At 38.4% G+C, this 18859-nt stretch overlaps 1 protein-coding gene across 1 annotated transcript; it reads left to right on the top strand.

Annotated features, from left to right (window-relative positions):
* The first annotated feature begins 243 nt into the window (after positions 1-243).
* On the top strand, positions 244-875 carry LOC120293826 (proline-rich receptor-like protein kinase PERK12). Its single transcript, XM_039313593.1, has one exon. The coding sequence runs from the start codon at positions 396-398 to the stop codon at positions 873-875; it is 480 nt and encodes a 159-aa protein (XP_039169527.1). The 5' UTR covers positions 244-395.
* Positions 876-18859: the final 17984 nt, after the last annotated feature.

The raw sequence follows: 18859 nt of genomic DNA, 5'->3' as shown, positions 1-18859 counted from the left end.
ACCCGGGACTGGTCTGATTCCCATTTCCAAAAACCGTGAGCCATTCTGGACTGGTTCTAGGATGGAACTAGGAACCTAACCCAGTTTTGTACAGGCACACTTCTAACCCTAGCTAAGGACAATAATATGTCCTTCGCACAGACGCAAGTTATTTACACCGTTACACGTGTAAGCCAAACAACGTTAAGCCGAGTTATCTCTAAGACGTCGCCGTTTTAAGTGAAGCCAGAATGTCAATGCTTCGGACCGTGATTTATAATCTCTCTCTCCGGTCTTCGCTGCTTTGTCACGGAGTGCACTCCAGTAGCTCTAGCTTCATCACTGCACTTGGATATCTTCAGTACATTTTAGAGAGAGAGAGAGAGAGAGAGAGAGAGAGAGAGAGAGAGAGAGAGATGGTGGGTTCAAGAGAATCCATGGCCATCGTGTTCACCGTCATTCTCGTCCTGCTCTCGACCACCGTCGGACCGTCGACAGCCAGAGAGATCCGCCCAGCGGATCACGGCCTGGAGTACCAGAGCTCGCCGCCCTCGGGAGTGGACCCGCCACCAGACATGACGTCGTTCTTCGGGACATCGTCATCAGCATCTCCGCCGCCGCCACCGTCGTCTTTGTCCTCATCCAACGCTCCAGCCACGGACACCGCATTGACGGGGCCGATGGAATCGAGCAGCTCCTGGCCGCAGCATCACGGTGGCAACGGCGGCGGCGGAGGAGGGAGGGATCGGGTGAGGGACGTGCTGGTGGTGGCGAGCATAGCATGTGGGGCCGTCGGGGTGGTGCTGCTGGGGCGTCGGCTTTTCTTTTTCCTCTTCCGGTTCAAAAGAGAAAGAGCCCGACCAGAACCTCAGTCAACAAGTCAACAAGAGAAATAATATTCCAAAGCAAGTAACTGTTTTTACCATTGCTTGCTTTCTCTTCTTTCTTTTCTTTTTTAATCTTTCGCTTTTTTTCAATTTTTTTTTGCTTTTCATTGCATGTTATGTAAATCGAAGAGATGGGGTTTATGATTTATGTAAATATGCTGATATTCCTGACGAAATTATCAAAAAAAAAAAAAAAAAAAAAAGAGGGAGGAAAGAAAGGTGTTCTCACTGTTTGCCTCTTTATTTTTTAGTTTTTCGCTTTTATTTCTTTTTCCTTGCATGTAAAATTTGGGGAGTGTACTTATTTTATGTCTTCTTGAAGTTGCCTGGTTATTGATTTATAATTGATTTACGGTGGTTGGATGGATCGTCGTCCACTTAAATGACGTTCTTGTTGGTGGTAGATAACAGCTGAAATTGGTAGGTGGAGAAGGACGAGTTGTCTATCTAAACACTCCTGAAATGGAATGCAATTAGTGTTATTTCGATGAAGCACTGCGACGTCCAAGAACGTAGCATTTCAACAAGAAGTTAGATTTCCGACACCCCCCCAAAAAAACACACACACACACACACACACACAAGAAGTTAGGTTCATTGTCGATGTCGTCCTCGCTGTCCGCTGCGTCGGAAAGGATTATGCCTTATCCGATCCTTTCAACCTTGTACAATTAGCCGTGTTATTCTCCCCTTCGAGCTCCCCGGAAAATTTCCTGGATTCCCAACCACAGCTCCACCGGTGAAATGGATAATCGGTGCACCACAACCGGTTCTTCCTAATAGACCTATCACGTAGTAAGTTACGATAGTGGCTGCTGAGACGGATGTGCAAGTAATGTTAAAAATGATTCGTTTCAAAATTGTTGGCATAGTGTGGTGTGGAATAGCTAATATTTCTAGTTTGTCCATAACTTATTGAATTAAGTTTTTGAGTGAAGGTTGGTTAATTGAATATGTCGACAGGCTTGTTGGGGGGGGGAGATAGTTGAGATGCACCATAACATTTAAATATTGAATCATGATTTTATTTAACAGCTTAAAAATTTTAGAACAATTGACAATGATTTCGCAAAATTTCACATGGCTTGAAAAGATTTGACCCCAATACATCATGCTTTGATATCATATAAGGTATCGTGAGACCATTGTCAACTATTTCATAAGTAAAAACAAGTTCTCTTTGATGGTATTAGAGTAGAAGGTCCGAGCTTTTGAAACAATTATTAGTAATATCAGAGGAGGCTTTTAGTTCAAATCTTTTGAAGCCCTTATTTCCTCACCTATAACATTTTTCCACACTTTAGTCCTAGGGTAAAGTCCAACCTACATGTAAGAAATAATGTTTTAATATTTAAATATTAAATCGTTTTTTCATCTAATAGTTTAAACTTTTTGAATAGTTGATAGTGTTCCCACAATATTTTACACGTGTGAGTTGTGTTGTAAATTCCCAGATAGGAATAAGTGGTGCGGTATGAAGTAATTAACTATTCTAATTAGCCAAAATTTATTGACTTTATGTTTTTGAGTAAATGTAGTTCTAATTGGATGTATCAAAGGGCGATGAGTTAGACTTCCTCTCGATGATCTTTCCTATAAATGTATCTGGTCTCAGAGGTGTCACCTGACAATACCAACAACTATAGGTCAGATTTCCCTAACTTGCAATAACTTCTTTTAGGGTTCGTGATGAGCTTTGATAGTTGGCAGAGCTTCCCGCGAATTTAGCAAGGTTTATTGAGTTTTCGTCTTCATCATTGTTTATTGTTCGAACCTTACCAACTTAGTTCATCTAGAAATAATTGATGGCACTTCTAAGTCCCAAAAAAACCAGACGAGTTCAAACTCCAGAGGAAGAATGGCTAGGGAGGTTATCTAAACTGAGGAAATTGTCACTAAGTTGAAGATATGATCTTGCCTCCAACTGATTTGGGTTCCCATTCTCGAATCGAAGATCTCAAAATAACTTGTGTTGACCCACAATCTCTGACGCGACTTTCCATCTAGTCTGGAAGATTTGACTTCGGTAGATTGGAGTCAACATTAGAGTGGTCACTCCTTTCCAACTTGAAAGAATTGTCCACTTTAGAGCACCGACGGTGTTGGCTAACAGGGATCGAGTTTGATGTGCTTGGACAGATAGAGAACCTGCATTCCTTGTCTGTTAACATTTTGTGAATTGATCGTGAGGCTTTCCAAGCTATCGTGGTTAAAGCAGCTCCGATGGTTGGTTTCGATTAAATTGCCTGGAGCTAATTGAAATTCAAGGCTTACAGGACTGGAATCCTCTGGAAGAGTAATTAATTGAGGATTCTCATTGCGTTCAAAGTATACATAATCTATCAAATTCACAGAAGCTAAAGGAATTGAGTTTTTATTCTTGTACATCACTAGAATTGAGTTTTCATTCTTGTTACATGACTTCGATATCCCTTTCCAAATTCACAACGAGGGAGAAATCTATAGGTAGGACCTTTTCTCAGATTGTCAAGGCAGAACCTTTTTCATTTGCTTGTGAGGCTTTCCAGTCAATCATTCCATGTTCAGAGCACCTCCAACGGGTGGTATTGACTGAATGCCCAGAGCTAATTCAGACTGTGGGCTTGGAGGAAATTGGAATAATCTGTTTTCTTCTCTCTTTCTCCAGCCAAAATAGGAAATGAAATCATTGAATCCACTGCCAATTGAATTCAACTTCTCTAAAGAAAGGTTACCCGGTCTATCAAATAAACTGAGCCGCGGAATGCTCTGGTTGGTATGATTTCAGAGGTAAAAGCAAGAGCAATGCGATTCTGTTCATTGTGGTCGTCATTAAAATGTCAACACAAGTAAGTCTTTCAAATGATCTACATATCCATTCCCCACTTCGCAGTGAAATGAATCGGCGACTTTTAGTTTTAGCCTTTTAGTTAGTCACTTAAAAACAAACGGTTTTGGGTACTTCGGTGAAGAGATACCAGAAGATCAAGAGAGTCAAGTCAAAAGTACAAACTAAGTAAAAGAAAGTTATAAGAGATGAGATGTCGAGCATATAGTACTCATAGAGGACCGTAGAATTGACCACGGAAAGTAAAAGGATTCATGTCAGTGTCCACATAGTGATAAGTTTATTGTCTGTGTTAAAATATGTATCGAGTTTGAATTATTTAAAAAACCTGATAGAAAGAGAGATATATACGTACATACATATAACTTACTAAATAACTTCTTATTTGCGTAGACATACATATGTAACTTACTAAATAACTTCTTATTTGCATAGTTGCAATTGCAATTGAAAAGCTCTCTTGAACCAAAGCATGGTAATCATCCTCCCAATTGATAATTTTTCAATAGTTCTATCCACCATCTGAAAATAGTAGATCCTCCAAGATCGATTGACATGTAATATTCCACATAATCCCATTAATGCCACTGCGAAACCTGATCCTAATCCTAAGTAAAACCAATTAACAACATAGTCACCTTCAGAGTCACCTTCAGAGTCACCTTCATTATGCTCATCTCTCGAACAGACTTTCAAAAGAGGAGCTCCACAAAGTGCATGGTTGCCACGATAAACAGATTGATCATCCAGAGTGCTTAGTTGATTCCCTGATGGAATAGGACCAGATAAATTGTTAAAGGAAAGATCCAAACGACTTAGAAAGTATAAATTGGATATGCTACGAGGGATTTCACCCAATAGCTTGTTATTGGATAGATCGAGAGATTCCAAATATCTCAAGTTGCCAATATCTAAAGGGATTTTCCCGATCAGCTTATTTCGGGAGAGGTTCAAATTCTGAAGTTGAACAAGCCTAGTTAGCCCTTCCGGTATTTGTCCTTCTAGTGCGTTGCTTGAAAGGTCAATGGAAAACAAATATTGGAGCGACGTGGTGAATTCCAGGCTTATTCCTTTTATATTAACCACCATAGCGAAGAAAAGCCTCCTCCAATCATCCATAGGATACGAACCAAAACTAGAATTGGCCCACATTTGCGAGAATTCCCTAAAACAAGGAGGAATGCCTCCAGAAAGGTTGTTATGCGCTAGGCTTAGATATTGGAGATTAGAATTGTAACATAATTGCAAAGGAATGTCCCCGGTGAAGTAATTTCTCTCAAGATTGAGTACCTTAAAATCTTTGATAAATGGAGGTATTCTACCGGTGAATAAATTGTCACTAAGATCAAGGATTTCCAAGAAATATAGGCCTGTTAAACAATATGGAACCACTCCATTCAAGCCATTTTTATGGAGGCCTAGAACTCTCAACTTCTTCAATTCACATAGATAGACTGGAAATGGACCATTTAACTTATTGTCACCCAATGAAATCCAATGCAAAAGAGATTGCAACCCCCAACATGGCGAAAGTCTTCCAGATAGTTGGTTCTTAGAGAGATCAAGATAATCCAATCTATCAAGCATGCATGTGAAATTTGAAATGTCACCACTGAGATTATTTCCAGAAAGTGACAGTTGAAGTAATCTTGGTGTCTTTTTTCCAACAATTTGGAATAAGTTGCCTCTGAGCATATTGCTCGAGAGATCTAACTCTTTGGTGTTGTTTAAAACATCAGGTAGCCAATGGGGAATTTCACCCGCTATGCCACCATTTGACATGTGCAAGGACACGATGTTCCTTTGAGTTCAAAGCCAATTTGGAAATTCTGGTCCTACCTTGCAATTTGACAAGTAAATATATTCTAATTGGAATGGAGGAACCCAAGATGCACTTACATTTATAACAAGCTTGTTCAACGATAATGCAAAAAAGGTCAAGGTGGTGAGATTTGCCAAGTGAAGTTCGCTAACAACTCCATCCAATCGATTATTGTGAAAGTCCAAATCTGTTAGATTGGATAGTTGCCCTATACTTTCTGGAATGTTCCCACTCAAATTATTTCCATAGAGGATCAAATATCTTAGAGATGATAATTGACCCACAGTGGTAGGAATAGGACCTGAAATCAAGTTAGATTCAAGAGAGAGAGCTTCGAGATGTTTGAAATCCCCAAATTGATTGGGTAGATGACCAATGAAATTGTTCCAACCAAGGCATAGATTAATCAGATGCTTCAATTCGCTAAGAGCAGGAAGAACCTTACCTCCTAGATCGCCCTCTTCTCGATCGAGCTCCAAGATGTGACCAGTCTTGTTGTTGCATTTGACTCCATCCCACTCGCAACAATGCTCGCCAATCCACGATGACAGACATCTCAAAGGATCGGTTAGATTATGCTTGAACTTCAGAAGAACTTCCCTCTCAGCACCAATGCAGCTTACATTTGTTAAGGCATCGGAGTGACTGAATTTCAAGGCTTGAATGACAAAGAGTGCATGCAAGAGCACAAAGATGAAGTTAGTGTAGAAGTAGGACGCCATTGTTGTTTAAAATGAACCTGATAACTTCCATTTATAATGGCAAAGCGACCCTTCCTTTAAGAAATATTATATTTTTATTCACAAAAATGTAGAAAATAATAAGGAGGAAATTAACATATTTTCTAACTCCAACCTCTGATCGCTTGCCACCTAGAGCGACTTAAAAATTCCAAGTCGTGCGTTGCAAGACCCGTTGAATCGTTTAAGACATCAATCAAGCAAACCGTTGAAATGGTGTTAGCAAAGAGTAAACATTGCGTTTGGGCCCCGCCAGGAAAACTTCGGCCGAAAGCTGTTGAAGACCATGGGAAGCCCCTTGAAAAGAGATATTTTTGGACTTTTCTTCATGTTGTGAGGGAAAAAGAAAAAAAAAGGGTGGTTCTGTCCATCATAAGTTGATTTTCTATTTTCCTTTTCCTGTGTCCACAGCAATTTTAAGAAAAAGAAAAGGTTTCATTTGCTGTTTGCTCAGCCAAAAATGAATGTTTTGTGAAATATTTTCCTAAAAATGATTACTTGTAATAATTAGTTAATGAAACATGTTTTCATTATCGACAACAATTTATGTCCAAATATTTTCATGAACAATGAAATATTATTCATTTAGTCATTTTGAAGCAATATAAGCAATTATTTTTAGTAAAATATTTTTCAAATTATTTATATTTCGTACGACAAAATGGCTCTAAACAATAACAAATTGTCACCAATTTTTTTGTTTCCACCCCAAATCAGAAGCCACTGTCATTGTTCTTCGCGTGAAAAGAAGCACTTCACTTGGGTAATATGGGAACCTGAAATGCGCGAGTCATGATGCGGAGGCAACAGTTTCAGATTCTGCTCTCGTGATCAAAGCTCTGTAGATTGAAGTAGTTATTAATTAGCTCTTGAAGAAAACTTCCGCCTACGCCGAAGCTATCCTCAGTTCCTTTTCCTGAATTTTAGAAGAGCTTCCCTATCTGTCTTAATAGAGCTTACATTAGTTGGAGCACGGAATTCCAATGCTTGAATGACAAAAGTGTACACGAGAGCTTAGAACTTAAAAACTAAAAGTTGGGGGATAATTGCCAAAAAGGTTTTAAACTTATTATATGGATAATTCAGTCCTAAGCATTTTAATTTGACCAAATTTTTTCTAAATAGTTAGACAATTTGTCAATATAATTTTTACGATCAATTTTGGTGGGAAATTACTAACGTGGTCACTAGTTGCGGACATGACACACCCAATTCTAACATGGACAATTTTTACAATTATTTTAAAATAACATTTTTGAATTTTTTATTTTATTTTCTTCATTTTTTTTAAACTATGGCTTCTCTGGCCACAAGTAAGGCCTGATGACCCTCACTAGTCATTGGGCAAGGGCCGCAACACCCTTGCCTAGATCTAGCGACCTGCGCCACAATTGAGGCAACGAACTAGTGGGGGCAATAAGAAAAAAATAAAAATAAAGAAAATATTTTAAAAAGAAATTGTTCACGTTAACGTGGATTGTGTTATGTAGGACGGCAAATGTCTACGTTAGCAATTTCTAGGAAAAATTGGCTGAAGGATTATATTGGCAAATCTCCAAAAGGTTTAAAATTGAATTGATATTTGTATAATAAATTTAAAGTTTTTTAAAAAAAATTTCTTTAGGGTAGGACGCCATAGTTCTTCGCACTTTTCCAACTTAGGATCCGCAAATACATTAATGCTAGGTTGGATCAAACGGATCTCTTTATTTTATTCACAAGGAAAAAACGCTTAATCTTTTCCATATCCTAAATTATGATTTGATATTTCCAAGTCAATGCCCTCCAAGACCCGTCCAGTCCTTTATGTCGTTTATTATTTCGTACTCTAAACCTTTCAACAATCTCACGACATCTTATTTTATTTGCCAATGTAGAAAGTTTCCATTTGCAACCAAATTGTAAGTTGTGATAGAAAGTCCAATCAAGAGAATATAGGACTCGTTGTCAGGTGATGTGAAATTACATTTCAACACCTTCTCTCACATTCAAGCCAGATTAAGAGTGACATGAGGAATTTGATTGATGAGGCGTGGACATGCATATGCAAAGGTTTAGGATTATATTGGCAAATCTTTAAAAGGTTTACAATTGCATTGACATCTATATAATATATTTAAAGTTTTCAAAATAATTGTCCTTTTAGGGAAGGACGCCATAGTTCTTTGCACTTTTCCAACTTAGGATTCGATGAATACATTAGTGCCAGGTTGGGTCAAACGGATCTTTTTATTTGATTCACAAGGAAAAGGCACTTAATCTTTCCATATCCTAAATGATAATTTGATATTTCCAAGTCAATGCCCTCCAAGACCCGTCTAGTCCTTTATATCATATTATTTTGTACTCTAAACCTTTCAACAATCTCATTTGCCAATGTAGAAAGTTTCTATTTGCAATCGAATTGTAAGTTGTGATAGAAAGTCCAATCAAGAGAATATAGGACCTTTCGTCAGGCAATGTGGAATTGCATTTCAACACCTCCTCTCATGTTCAAGCCAGATTAAGAGTGATGTGAGGAATTGACTGATGAGGGGTGGACATGCATATGCAAACGAGATAACACTAACTCTAATATTATGATAATTATTAAGCTGAATGAGACCACATGAATATAAATAGCATAAAAGATCTATTGTCAAGTAACGTGAGATAATATTTTAACAAATTATTCTTACTATTACATATATCATGTTTTTGTAGATGCTGGTTGGTAAAGCAATCCCACAATCATGCCAAAGACGATGCCATCGTGATGGCAAAAGAACACCCAAAGTACCAAACTTTGCATAAGGGGATACTTAAATGCCAAAAGTTACAAAAGTGATACTTAAGTTCCACATTTTTTTTAAAAGTGAGACACTTGAGTGCCACATTCGATGAACCTGGCTGGAAATCCTATGTGGCAATTAAAAATTAATATTGCTTGCTTACGTGGCTCGCTGGAGAGCTGACTCAGCTCTAATTCACCCAAAACTATGTCGTTTCTATAGTTGCCAAAAATAAAGCTCTTAAATTGGCCAAAACGATGCCATCTCCCCAAATGCCCTAAATCTAAAACCCTAAATCGGGCAAAATCCCCATTGAAGCGCTTGAGCCCTAGTCCTGAACCCTTATTCGATTTGCCCCAAATTCTACAGCCGAATATTGGAAATAGAGAGCAAGAATTTCAGCAGCGACTCAAATTCCTTTTGCCGAAGCGAAGGAGAAGGCGAGCATTTCTATTTTTATTGGTTACCAAGTCCAAGAAGAACATTATGGACTCAAATGAGTCCCGTGAGAAGATTCTATGGATGCACCCGATATAGAGAAGGGTCGAAGTGCAGATACTTCAAATTGGTCAATGCGAAGTTCTCTCACCAAGCCACAGAAGTGATATTGGACCTACTTATTGGATGACATCAACCTCCATCTATGCTTGTGGACAACTTGGACGATGTTGACTCAATGCAAGCTCAAGCATCTTCGGCTAACCATTTGAAGAATGGAGTTTTAGGGATGAAAATTGAACAAACGTATTATCAAGCATTTATTGTGGTGCTGTTTTTTTTTTTTGTCTATCATACTTTATGATGAAATGTAAAATGCTAGAATATGAGAGGGGAGTTTCTCCGACTGTCATAGTTGTAAATGAGTAGACAAATGTACTTGTTTTTTTTTAATCATATGTAACTTATTCTTTTAGAAGATGAGAAGAAGTCTTGTGTTGTCCACAAAATTGTTGTGGCTTTTTTTTTTTTTTTTTTTGTATTGTCATATGTATTATGTGTTACTTCTTGTGCTTGTGGGGAGGTCAAGGAAAATGAATGAATGAATGAATGAGATACTATTTGCACTATATTTTTGCTTATTCTTGAATATAAACCGATAATGATGGATGTATATTGGGTCAATGTGTTGTGGTGATTTCTTTACTTAAACTGAATGTAAACCATCAATAAACATTGAATTGAATGGAATTACGAAAAGTTAAATTGAATATATAAACCAGTAGCTTCTCTGGTTTGTTGCAAACTAGCATATACAGAGGACAAACACGAGTGATTACTCGAGTGTTATAAGCCGTATTTAGTGATCACTTAAGTGCCAATCGTGATAAAAAAAAAGAATCATTTAAGCGTCAAGTTATTTTTAAAAGTGATCACTTAAGTGCCACTTGTGGTTAAAAGTGAACACTTAAGTGCTAAGTTTTTTAGAATGTGATTAGTTTTTTTTTTTTTTTTTTTTTTGGTTAGAGAATGTGATCAATTAAGTGTTAGCTTTTTGGAAGTTTCTTCTATAAATTGCACTAACCACCCGGTTACCACCACCGCCTACTACTGGCTACAATCGGCCTCCGGTCATCACCAGCAACCCCACCTGGGCATCCTGGGCACTACCTTGAGCCACCACTAGCCACCACTATGCTGGTGGTGTACCGCCGCAAAGTTCTGGTGCAAGATGCCTTGCACTAGCTTGCACCAGTACTACCCGGTGCAAGATGTTCATATTGCACACTTGCATCTTGCACTAGGTGTAACACAAGCCCCCAACCCATCCCCCATGTGAATTTTCGAGAATTTTTGTAATTATTGCAATTTTTAGTAATTTCGGAAGAATATAGCATACTTGGAATCTTGTTCCTCTCAATAGATGGAAAATTAATTCCATCTACATGTTTATGTTATTTTTCATAGAAAAATATTAGGTTTTAAATTTGGTATATGAAACATTTTAAATGAAAGTACATGTACAGAGAAATTTCTAATATCAAAAGCCCTTTGGTAGAAAACACATTTGAAAAGCCCATTTGGATAATTATTTTAAACTTTTTTAAAATTTTTATTCATTTAAAAAGCAAAAAAAATAATAATAATGTTTACAACTTCTTTATAACAATGTTAAAGATATCGTGTAAACAATTTTATTAAAAATAAAATTTCTTTTTTTTTTTTTGCTAACAAAGTTTCAAATGGAAAAATTCACATCAAAGTGGTCTATCTCTCAAATAAAAAAAGAATACTTTCATTACAATAATCATAATAACATATGCCCCGAGAAAATAAATTCATTATCCTTAAATATTACAAATATCATTAAATATTTCCTAAACTCAAAAGCTATTTGATAAGAAAATGTGCCATACCAAAAGTTGTAGCATTATTTGAAGCACTTAGACCAATTATTTATTTATTTATTTAAAGCACTATCCTCCTCATTTACATTCATCAATAGTCGTGTATCTTACTTTGATAAGCCATTTCATATGAAGTTTTGAGGGAATAAAAGAAATTATGGGGATTTATGATAGCTTTGCCAATTTTCATTGAGTAGGCACAAAACCAAACTTCCCTTGTTTCTCGTTTTGTATCCAAGTTCATGGAACCGCTTTGCCACAAGAAACGATCTCTGTAGCTAAACCAAAATTAAAATGAATTTGTAGATGTTTCTCAAGTCATCATCTCAAACAATAACCCAACCGAAATGATATACATGAACCAAAATAAGCTTTCAATCTGTGTTATCACAAGAAAAGCAAAATGTACACGCGTTTTCAATGACTTCTCAACAGATTACAATCGCTAAATATGGACAAGAAAAAATGGTAAATTTATGTTTGTAGTTGCCGTAAAAGAAAGGCAAGAATTCTTTGCTTGCTGCTTCTTACTAGCCTCTTATCATGGACAAACAAAAAGCCACTCATGATGATGGAAGCGGAGTAGCTCGGGCACCAAATTCAAGAGCGTCTCCGTATCTCCTTGTAAGGAAAAATAAAGCAGCTGCACCATGCGCTGCAACTTTTGAAGAGATCCACTTGAATCTCAAGTCCATGAACACATTGTGCGGAACATGTTAAGATGATGATAGTTTATCATTGTCGGCAATCAACTAGACACTTCACCGGAGTTCCTCTCGCTCGGGCCTTCTAAATCATCACAGTTAGGTTGCTCACAAAGGCACACCAGAGGATTTGCATGAAAGTAATCCTCCTCCTTGGGCTTATGATGATAACTCTACGATGACTTGGCTTTGCCATGTTCTTCTCATGTGCCAAATGTACAACAACTTCAAAATTATTTTGTGAAAGTGTCTCATTCTGATGCAAATCCAGTAAAGCCACAAGCCTTTTATGATCTCGAGAACGATTCTCTTAAATCCAAGATACTTGCAGAAAAATGTCACGTTTGCACACAACTTTTGAAGGAAAATGGGATAGGCCTAATTAAATCGACTTGTTCTTCCAAGGGAAATAATGGAAGAACGTCAATCAAGTTAACACACAAACAAGCAATCTCGAAGGTCCTAAGGCAATCAACAAATAACCAATCAGTTAACTCCCCCTTCTCACATTCAATTGGGATAGATTCGCCGCAATCAACAATGACCATTTGTGATATCTCATAGTGTCTACTCAAAACATGACAAACAAAAATCAATTCTTTGTCACAACCCGCAAAAAGACGTACATGAATCATGTTGGTGACACCGAACTAAAATCATCATTAACAACGTGTACTAATGAACTCGTAGGCTATCAACACGAAGCCATAACTGAAATTCACCCACAATTTCAAATTCGATCACCATACCATCATAATAATCAAACATGCAGACGACACAAGCTGCATCGCGCAAATGTGAGCCCCAATTAGAAAGCAATCGAACATCAAATACCCGAGCACGAGACACGAGCCAACAATGAACGGTCAAGCGCCCGGAACTAACGAAACAAATGACAATCGCGAATTACCTGCGGCAACAGCATTGGGAGGAGCAGCAATGGCGAGTCCGCCTTGGCCAGTGCATTGAAGTAATCGAATTCTCTCTAGCAGCTTCCGTCATCAGCCTCTCTGGCAATAATCACCGCTGTGATCCTTGCGACGAGAACCGCTAGGCGAAGGGGAGACGAAGAAGAAGCCATCAATGGAGAGAGTGACTGAGATAGAGAATCGAGCGGAGGTAGATCTAGGGTGAAGGAAGTGCAGAGTCGAGCGGAGAGCAAGTTGAGCGAAGAAGCGGTGTAGATCTAGGATTTTAATTTTCAAAAGGGGCAAAATTGGATTTTTAGTAAGGTCTTGGGGGCAAAATGGACAACTAATTAATTTTCATTAATTCATCCCATCAAATGCTAAAAGCTCAAAATAAGTCACTACTTGCCTTGAGTTTTCAGCCTTCACAATGTTAATTTTCACTTGAAAACTAATTGAGTTCATCTAGAACTAACCTTTTTATCTCGATTGTTGATGAAGATAGGGTTGTTATGACATTCAAAAAAAAATTATGCATGTAAGATGGATCAATTCGTATTATTTAAATATGAGGAAAAAAAAAATAAATTAAATTGCTCAACAACATTTTGTACTTGCTCCCCCAAAAAAAATATAGCGAGGTGGACCTTGACTCATGCCAAAACTTGATTGAATCCATGACGACCACAAAAAAAAAAGAAATGTTATCCACCTTCTCCTTTGTCTTTTTTAATGGTTATTTAAGTCGGCTATTATAAATTTCTAGCATTGGCAAGATTCTAGTATCATGTGCTAAAAGATACGGATTTCTTTCCTGTGCCAGCAAATTTGTGATAACGTTTGGAGGGGTTGTTAGTGTTGATCACTCATCCCTATCAATTTAATTAGCCAAAAAAAATGCATTATGATTGCTTGAGCTTTGCTAGCAAAAGTGATTATGCTTGTGATTGATTGAAGTGATAAGACCTCTGTTTAGACTTTAGGTTCCGTACAATTGCCTCACATGCCTTTTTAACTTTTCTACATTTCTAGATCGATCCTTAGCCTCCAGTCAACACACAATAATATACAAAGCAATTCGCTTCAAGTCGCGTAAAAAATAAAATTTAGAAGTCTCTAAACACAATACATACACAAGAAAATCCCATAAGCCTCTTGACAAAAAGAAACATAAATTTACCGTTATGAGATTGTAATTGACTGGGATATCAATATCAATCGATGGGCTGAAATAGCCAACGGAAGCCCGCCACTACTATTGGACTATCAGTGCACATCAAAGTACATAAAATTCGTAGTTCAAAAAAAAAGTACATAAAATTCTATCTTTTCAAGTTTCCTTGTAGCGACCGGATATATAAATGTGCCGATGAGTATGCTTCTGAACCATATGGCCATTCGAGATTGAAATCGAATTGAGCTGCCGTGAGGGCATGGCATGAGGAATTTGGTGCGGATGGATCGATTCCAATTTTTTAATTTGCGCACGAGCCCGTTGTGGAGTTCCAGCAGCTCGTGCTTGCCTAAACTAAAACTGGACTTCCAATTGGCAACGGAACAAACAAAAGTTATAGCTTGATCATGGACGGCTTACCTCCTATGTTAAATCACGTGAGTTCTATCTGGGATTTGTGTCTAATAATATCTGGACGTAAGATGAAGATCAACAATTGTAAGTTATTTTCGTTTTTAGAAATTTATCTCTTGGATAAAATCATGAAAATGTACGATTATCTATTAACTGCAATTGATTGATCTTGAAAAGGCACGATCATCTCCTCATTTTTCTTAATTATTGCAATCATTCCTTTCGAGAAAGGGGTTATTTTTTAAAAGATAGTTATCCATTTTTCAAAAGGCGTTATTTTTTAAAATGTATTTTCTATTTTTTCCTTTTTACATCGTTCTGTATGCCTCTTTTCGACTGTTTTATATACTATTCATCTTCCTCAAAACCCTAAAAGCACAGACCTTCATTTTCTTACTTTTACTCTTAGTTTAATCTTCCAAGTTCTCACCTTTATCACGAATCGAGTTTGGAATCTCTCGAAATCAGAAGAATGGCATCCTGCAGAAAGTCTTCAAGGATTGCAACCGGGGACCACAAGAAATGCATGAGGGTCCTACACATTTTGACCTCATCGGTAGCCAGCACTTCGAGCCAGAGCAAAGCCCACAACATTCTCAATGTCAAATAATCTCCTCAAGCTAGACCTCAAGGCGTATTCATAGATCGTAGGAAGAAATCATTAGGCACGTAGAACCTATAAGATCTCAAAAGCCCGCTTATATGTAAGCTTTATTCGCAAAAGGAGGGACTCCCTTTGAATTATATTGATGAATTTTTTGAAAGATAAAATGGTATCAAAATGGAACCACTTTTGCACAATGGAACGATTGAAGATTGCTCTGGCTGGATTGACAAATCGAGCATTTGCGAATATTTCTAGTGATCCACGTGTTGGAGGTCTTAGTCACTCGATGGAAATGATGATGATAAAATGTACACTCAATTCATGCCTAGAATGGATATTGCAGTGAATGTTCAAAGCAAAAGGACAGATTTGTTTCGCTCCAGTTGAACACAAGCGACTTTACTCTAAATTGCTAAAAAGAGGGGTGATTAATCCGAGTGTAGACTTTGATTTTTCTTGATTTTGTGGATGTGAAACTGAGAGAGAAATTCACTAAACTTCAGCTTCGGCAATTTTGTTCCGAGACTACTTGAGGCATATCCAGTAACTTACTTGCTTACTTTTATTTTAATCTCGATTTCTTGGATGCGAATAGATTTCCGTTTAGTATTCGAGACGGGACTATGTTGTTGACATGGACACATTGCACGGATGTGATTGAAGTGGAGCGAGAGGCTTTCCAATCGATTAGTGTGTCTCGTTAGTCGTGCGATAGTAGAACTTGTTCGGGATGGAATGGCTGAAGGAAAAATTTCAGATTGAGGATGAATGCCTCTAACATTTTTGCTTCACAAGATTATGATCAATCGCCCGGACCCAAGTCAATCCTCGAAAACAAACGTCTCCAACTCGAAGCAAAGTTGATGTATGCCATCAACGTTGGCAAGAAATTCTTTACCTCACACAATCATGTTTCACATGTACGAACAATGGCAAAAGACAGAGGGCAACTTCCTTACTCGGGGCCCGTTTGGTTCGGTTTTTGGGAAATGCCATTGGGAGAATGTAAATACGCTGAGGTAAAGGGTTTTAGTGAAATGTTAGACCGTTTGGGAAATTATAGCATTGAAATGCAAACTTAGCAAAACACAGTTTGGCAAAATTCACATTTATAATTAGCTTTTTGTTATTTTTTTTTATTTTTTAAGTCTGAAATCAAATTAGGATCGGCCCGGCCGGCCACCTCCGCCGACAGCCAAATCTAGCTATCGCCGAACCGCCGAGATCGGCTCGCCGAACGGCTAGATCTAGCCTCGCCTGGTCTCCCGGCGCGCGAAACCGAGCGGCGACGGGCCGAGGTCCACGCGACTAGGCGCGTTGCCTAAGGTCGCTCGACGCAAGCCATCTTGCCTGAGGTTGTGCGATCTTCGCTGCAGGCTTCCCAGCAGCCAAATCTAGCCCCGGCGGCCAAATCGGGCCGCTCGCCTAAGCGCCACCCATCGCAAGAAGAAGACGAACGACAAAGAAGAAGGCGAACGGCGGAGGAGACGATGAGCGAGAACCAGTGAAGCAGTGAAATCGCATCCTTAATGCCCAATGCTGCTGGTCCCCCGGCTTTTCGGCATTTAAAATGCCTGCATTTCGCAAATGGGAATTCAAAGTCCCTGCCAAAACCCAAAATTTCCCAAAGCCCTCCCTGGGAATACCCAACCAAACACCCCCTCGAGGCTTGTTACAAAGCTTTTCGGACGTTTTAATATTCAGCTTCCCGGGATTTTATGTGTTCGATCATATGATCAAATGGTAGTGGAACCGAAAATGGTTTCCAAAATGCGTTTGAAAGAGTCGGACAAAGCTTTGGAGCGATTGAAAGAGAAACCTCGTCAAGTCACACCAAGGCTCTTCGGTGGCAAACGAAAGGAAAGGAGCCCTGCGACTCCATCTAAGAAGAAGAGCACTGGATTACGGAAGATGAAGAGGATGAGGATGATGTTACCATTTCACGTTCTGCACCGAGAAATCTTCAAAGTCTTTGTTCCAGGACCGCGGGGGAGAGAGTCAAGACAGATGAGATGAAGAGGAAAAGAGTGAAGAGAGAGAATCAATGCAAAAAGAAGTAGAGGAAGAAAGAATTGTTAAGAAGAGGCGAGAGGTGAACGAGGCAGAAATAGAGCATGAAGCGTACTTCTCACCTCCCGAGGGCATTGAAATAGGGGGAATTGCTGAGAAAGAGGTACATCTTCAACTATTATTTATAATGAAGGTGTTAGTCGCTCCTTTTTGTAGATCCATAAAACATCTATGCTTCTAAATTCCCGAGGAAGGCCATGAGGTTTCATCGCCAAATCTCGAATGATCATGTTGGCTTGGCATCATCTGCAAATACTTCTCTATCATCAAGCCCCGGTCTCGGACCTTTAAAAATTTAGGAGACCTTCGAGAATTCTTGATGTTCTTATGGAGATGCGATGATAGATTTATGCCCTAGAATCGCGAAGTTCTAACTTGCAAAATGCGGAGTCAAGCCTCTTCGCCCGCATGATTAAGTTAATGCCCTTACTCTTCAAGTTCAGCAAATGCCAGGTGAAGATGTGGCTTGCAAGGAGGATTTGAAGAAGTTGGAATGGATTGTCCAAGTCAATGGGAGATTTCCAGCTCATTAGTATTCCTAGGCAAACCATGATTCCATTATCTTTTTATCTTTACCTTTTAATGCGACAAAAGGAGAGATGGTGCAGATTTGAAACTTAGCTTTTGTTTGGTTTACTTTTTGAATGACTTTTGTTTTGGTTTGTTTGGTTGTGACCGGATTTGGTTTGGTTTGTTTGATCGTTTGGTTATTCTAAGCACTATTGGTATTTCATGGCAAAGATAGTTGTTTATTTGGTCAGGACTAACTTTTTTCTTGTGGATGTAGATTCAATGCTGTCTTTACTAAGTCAATTATCATTGTGAGATATCCATGTTTGCTTTGAGTTCCTTTTTGCGAGGGTAAAAAATATCCAAATCAGGAAATTTTGTCATCATCAAAAGGGGGAGATTGTTGAGAAAACTTCCTTGTGTTTTGAAGGCGACAAAACGCTTTCATCGGTCTAGTCAAGACTTGCAAACTCTTTAGTCAAAGTCGAAGATGCCAAACTCGCAAACTCAAGATTCGAGTCTATCCTCATTGACAGTTTCTAGACCGTCTAAGAAGACTTATCCAGGAATCGAGTATTTTGTTAAGGATTTGATTCTATCGAGTGCTAAGATCTCTTAGTTGGAGATAAAGTATCTTGAATCTATTATTCGTTTTAATTTCAATTCGGAAAATTTAGATCCGTTGATTGACGAAGCATACTTGGAATGTTCTACTTATGAAAACCTAAATCTTGATTATATGGGCGAGCATGATTGGTGGGCTATCATCATATTCCTTAAATAACTTGAAATCTTCCTAATTGATTTTACCCAATGGGTAGATTGGAATAATTCATTTGGTAAGTACCAACGGGTATGAAGGCATGGAGGAGTATATAAGGAAATCGTTCCGAGTTATTTAGTGTGTGCGCCTGATAGAAGTAATTCTAAAATCTAAAGCTCCTTGTTCTTTGTCAAATTCAATTGTTGAGCAAAAACTTGTATTCAAAAGAGCGTTTATATTTCTGTGAGACCTTGAGGAAGTGTAGCGGAAGTCTCTACACTATGGAATCAAGGAAGTGTTATACTATAACAACTCTTTTGATACTTAGTGAAACCAGT

Source organism: Eucalyptus grandis, chromosome 5, assembly GCF_016545825.1.
Source record: "Eucalyptus grandis isolate ANBG69807.140 chromosome 5, ASM1654582v1, whole genome shotgun sequence".
NCBI lineage: Eukaryota > Viridiplantae > Streptophyta > Magnoliopsida > Myrtales > Myrtaceae > Eucalyptus > Eucalyptus grandis.
Note: the sequence above shows the minus strand (reverse complement) of the source record. Positions and strands in the feature narration are given on the sequence as shown.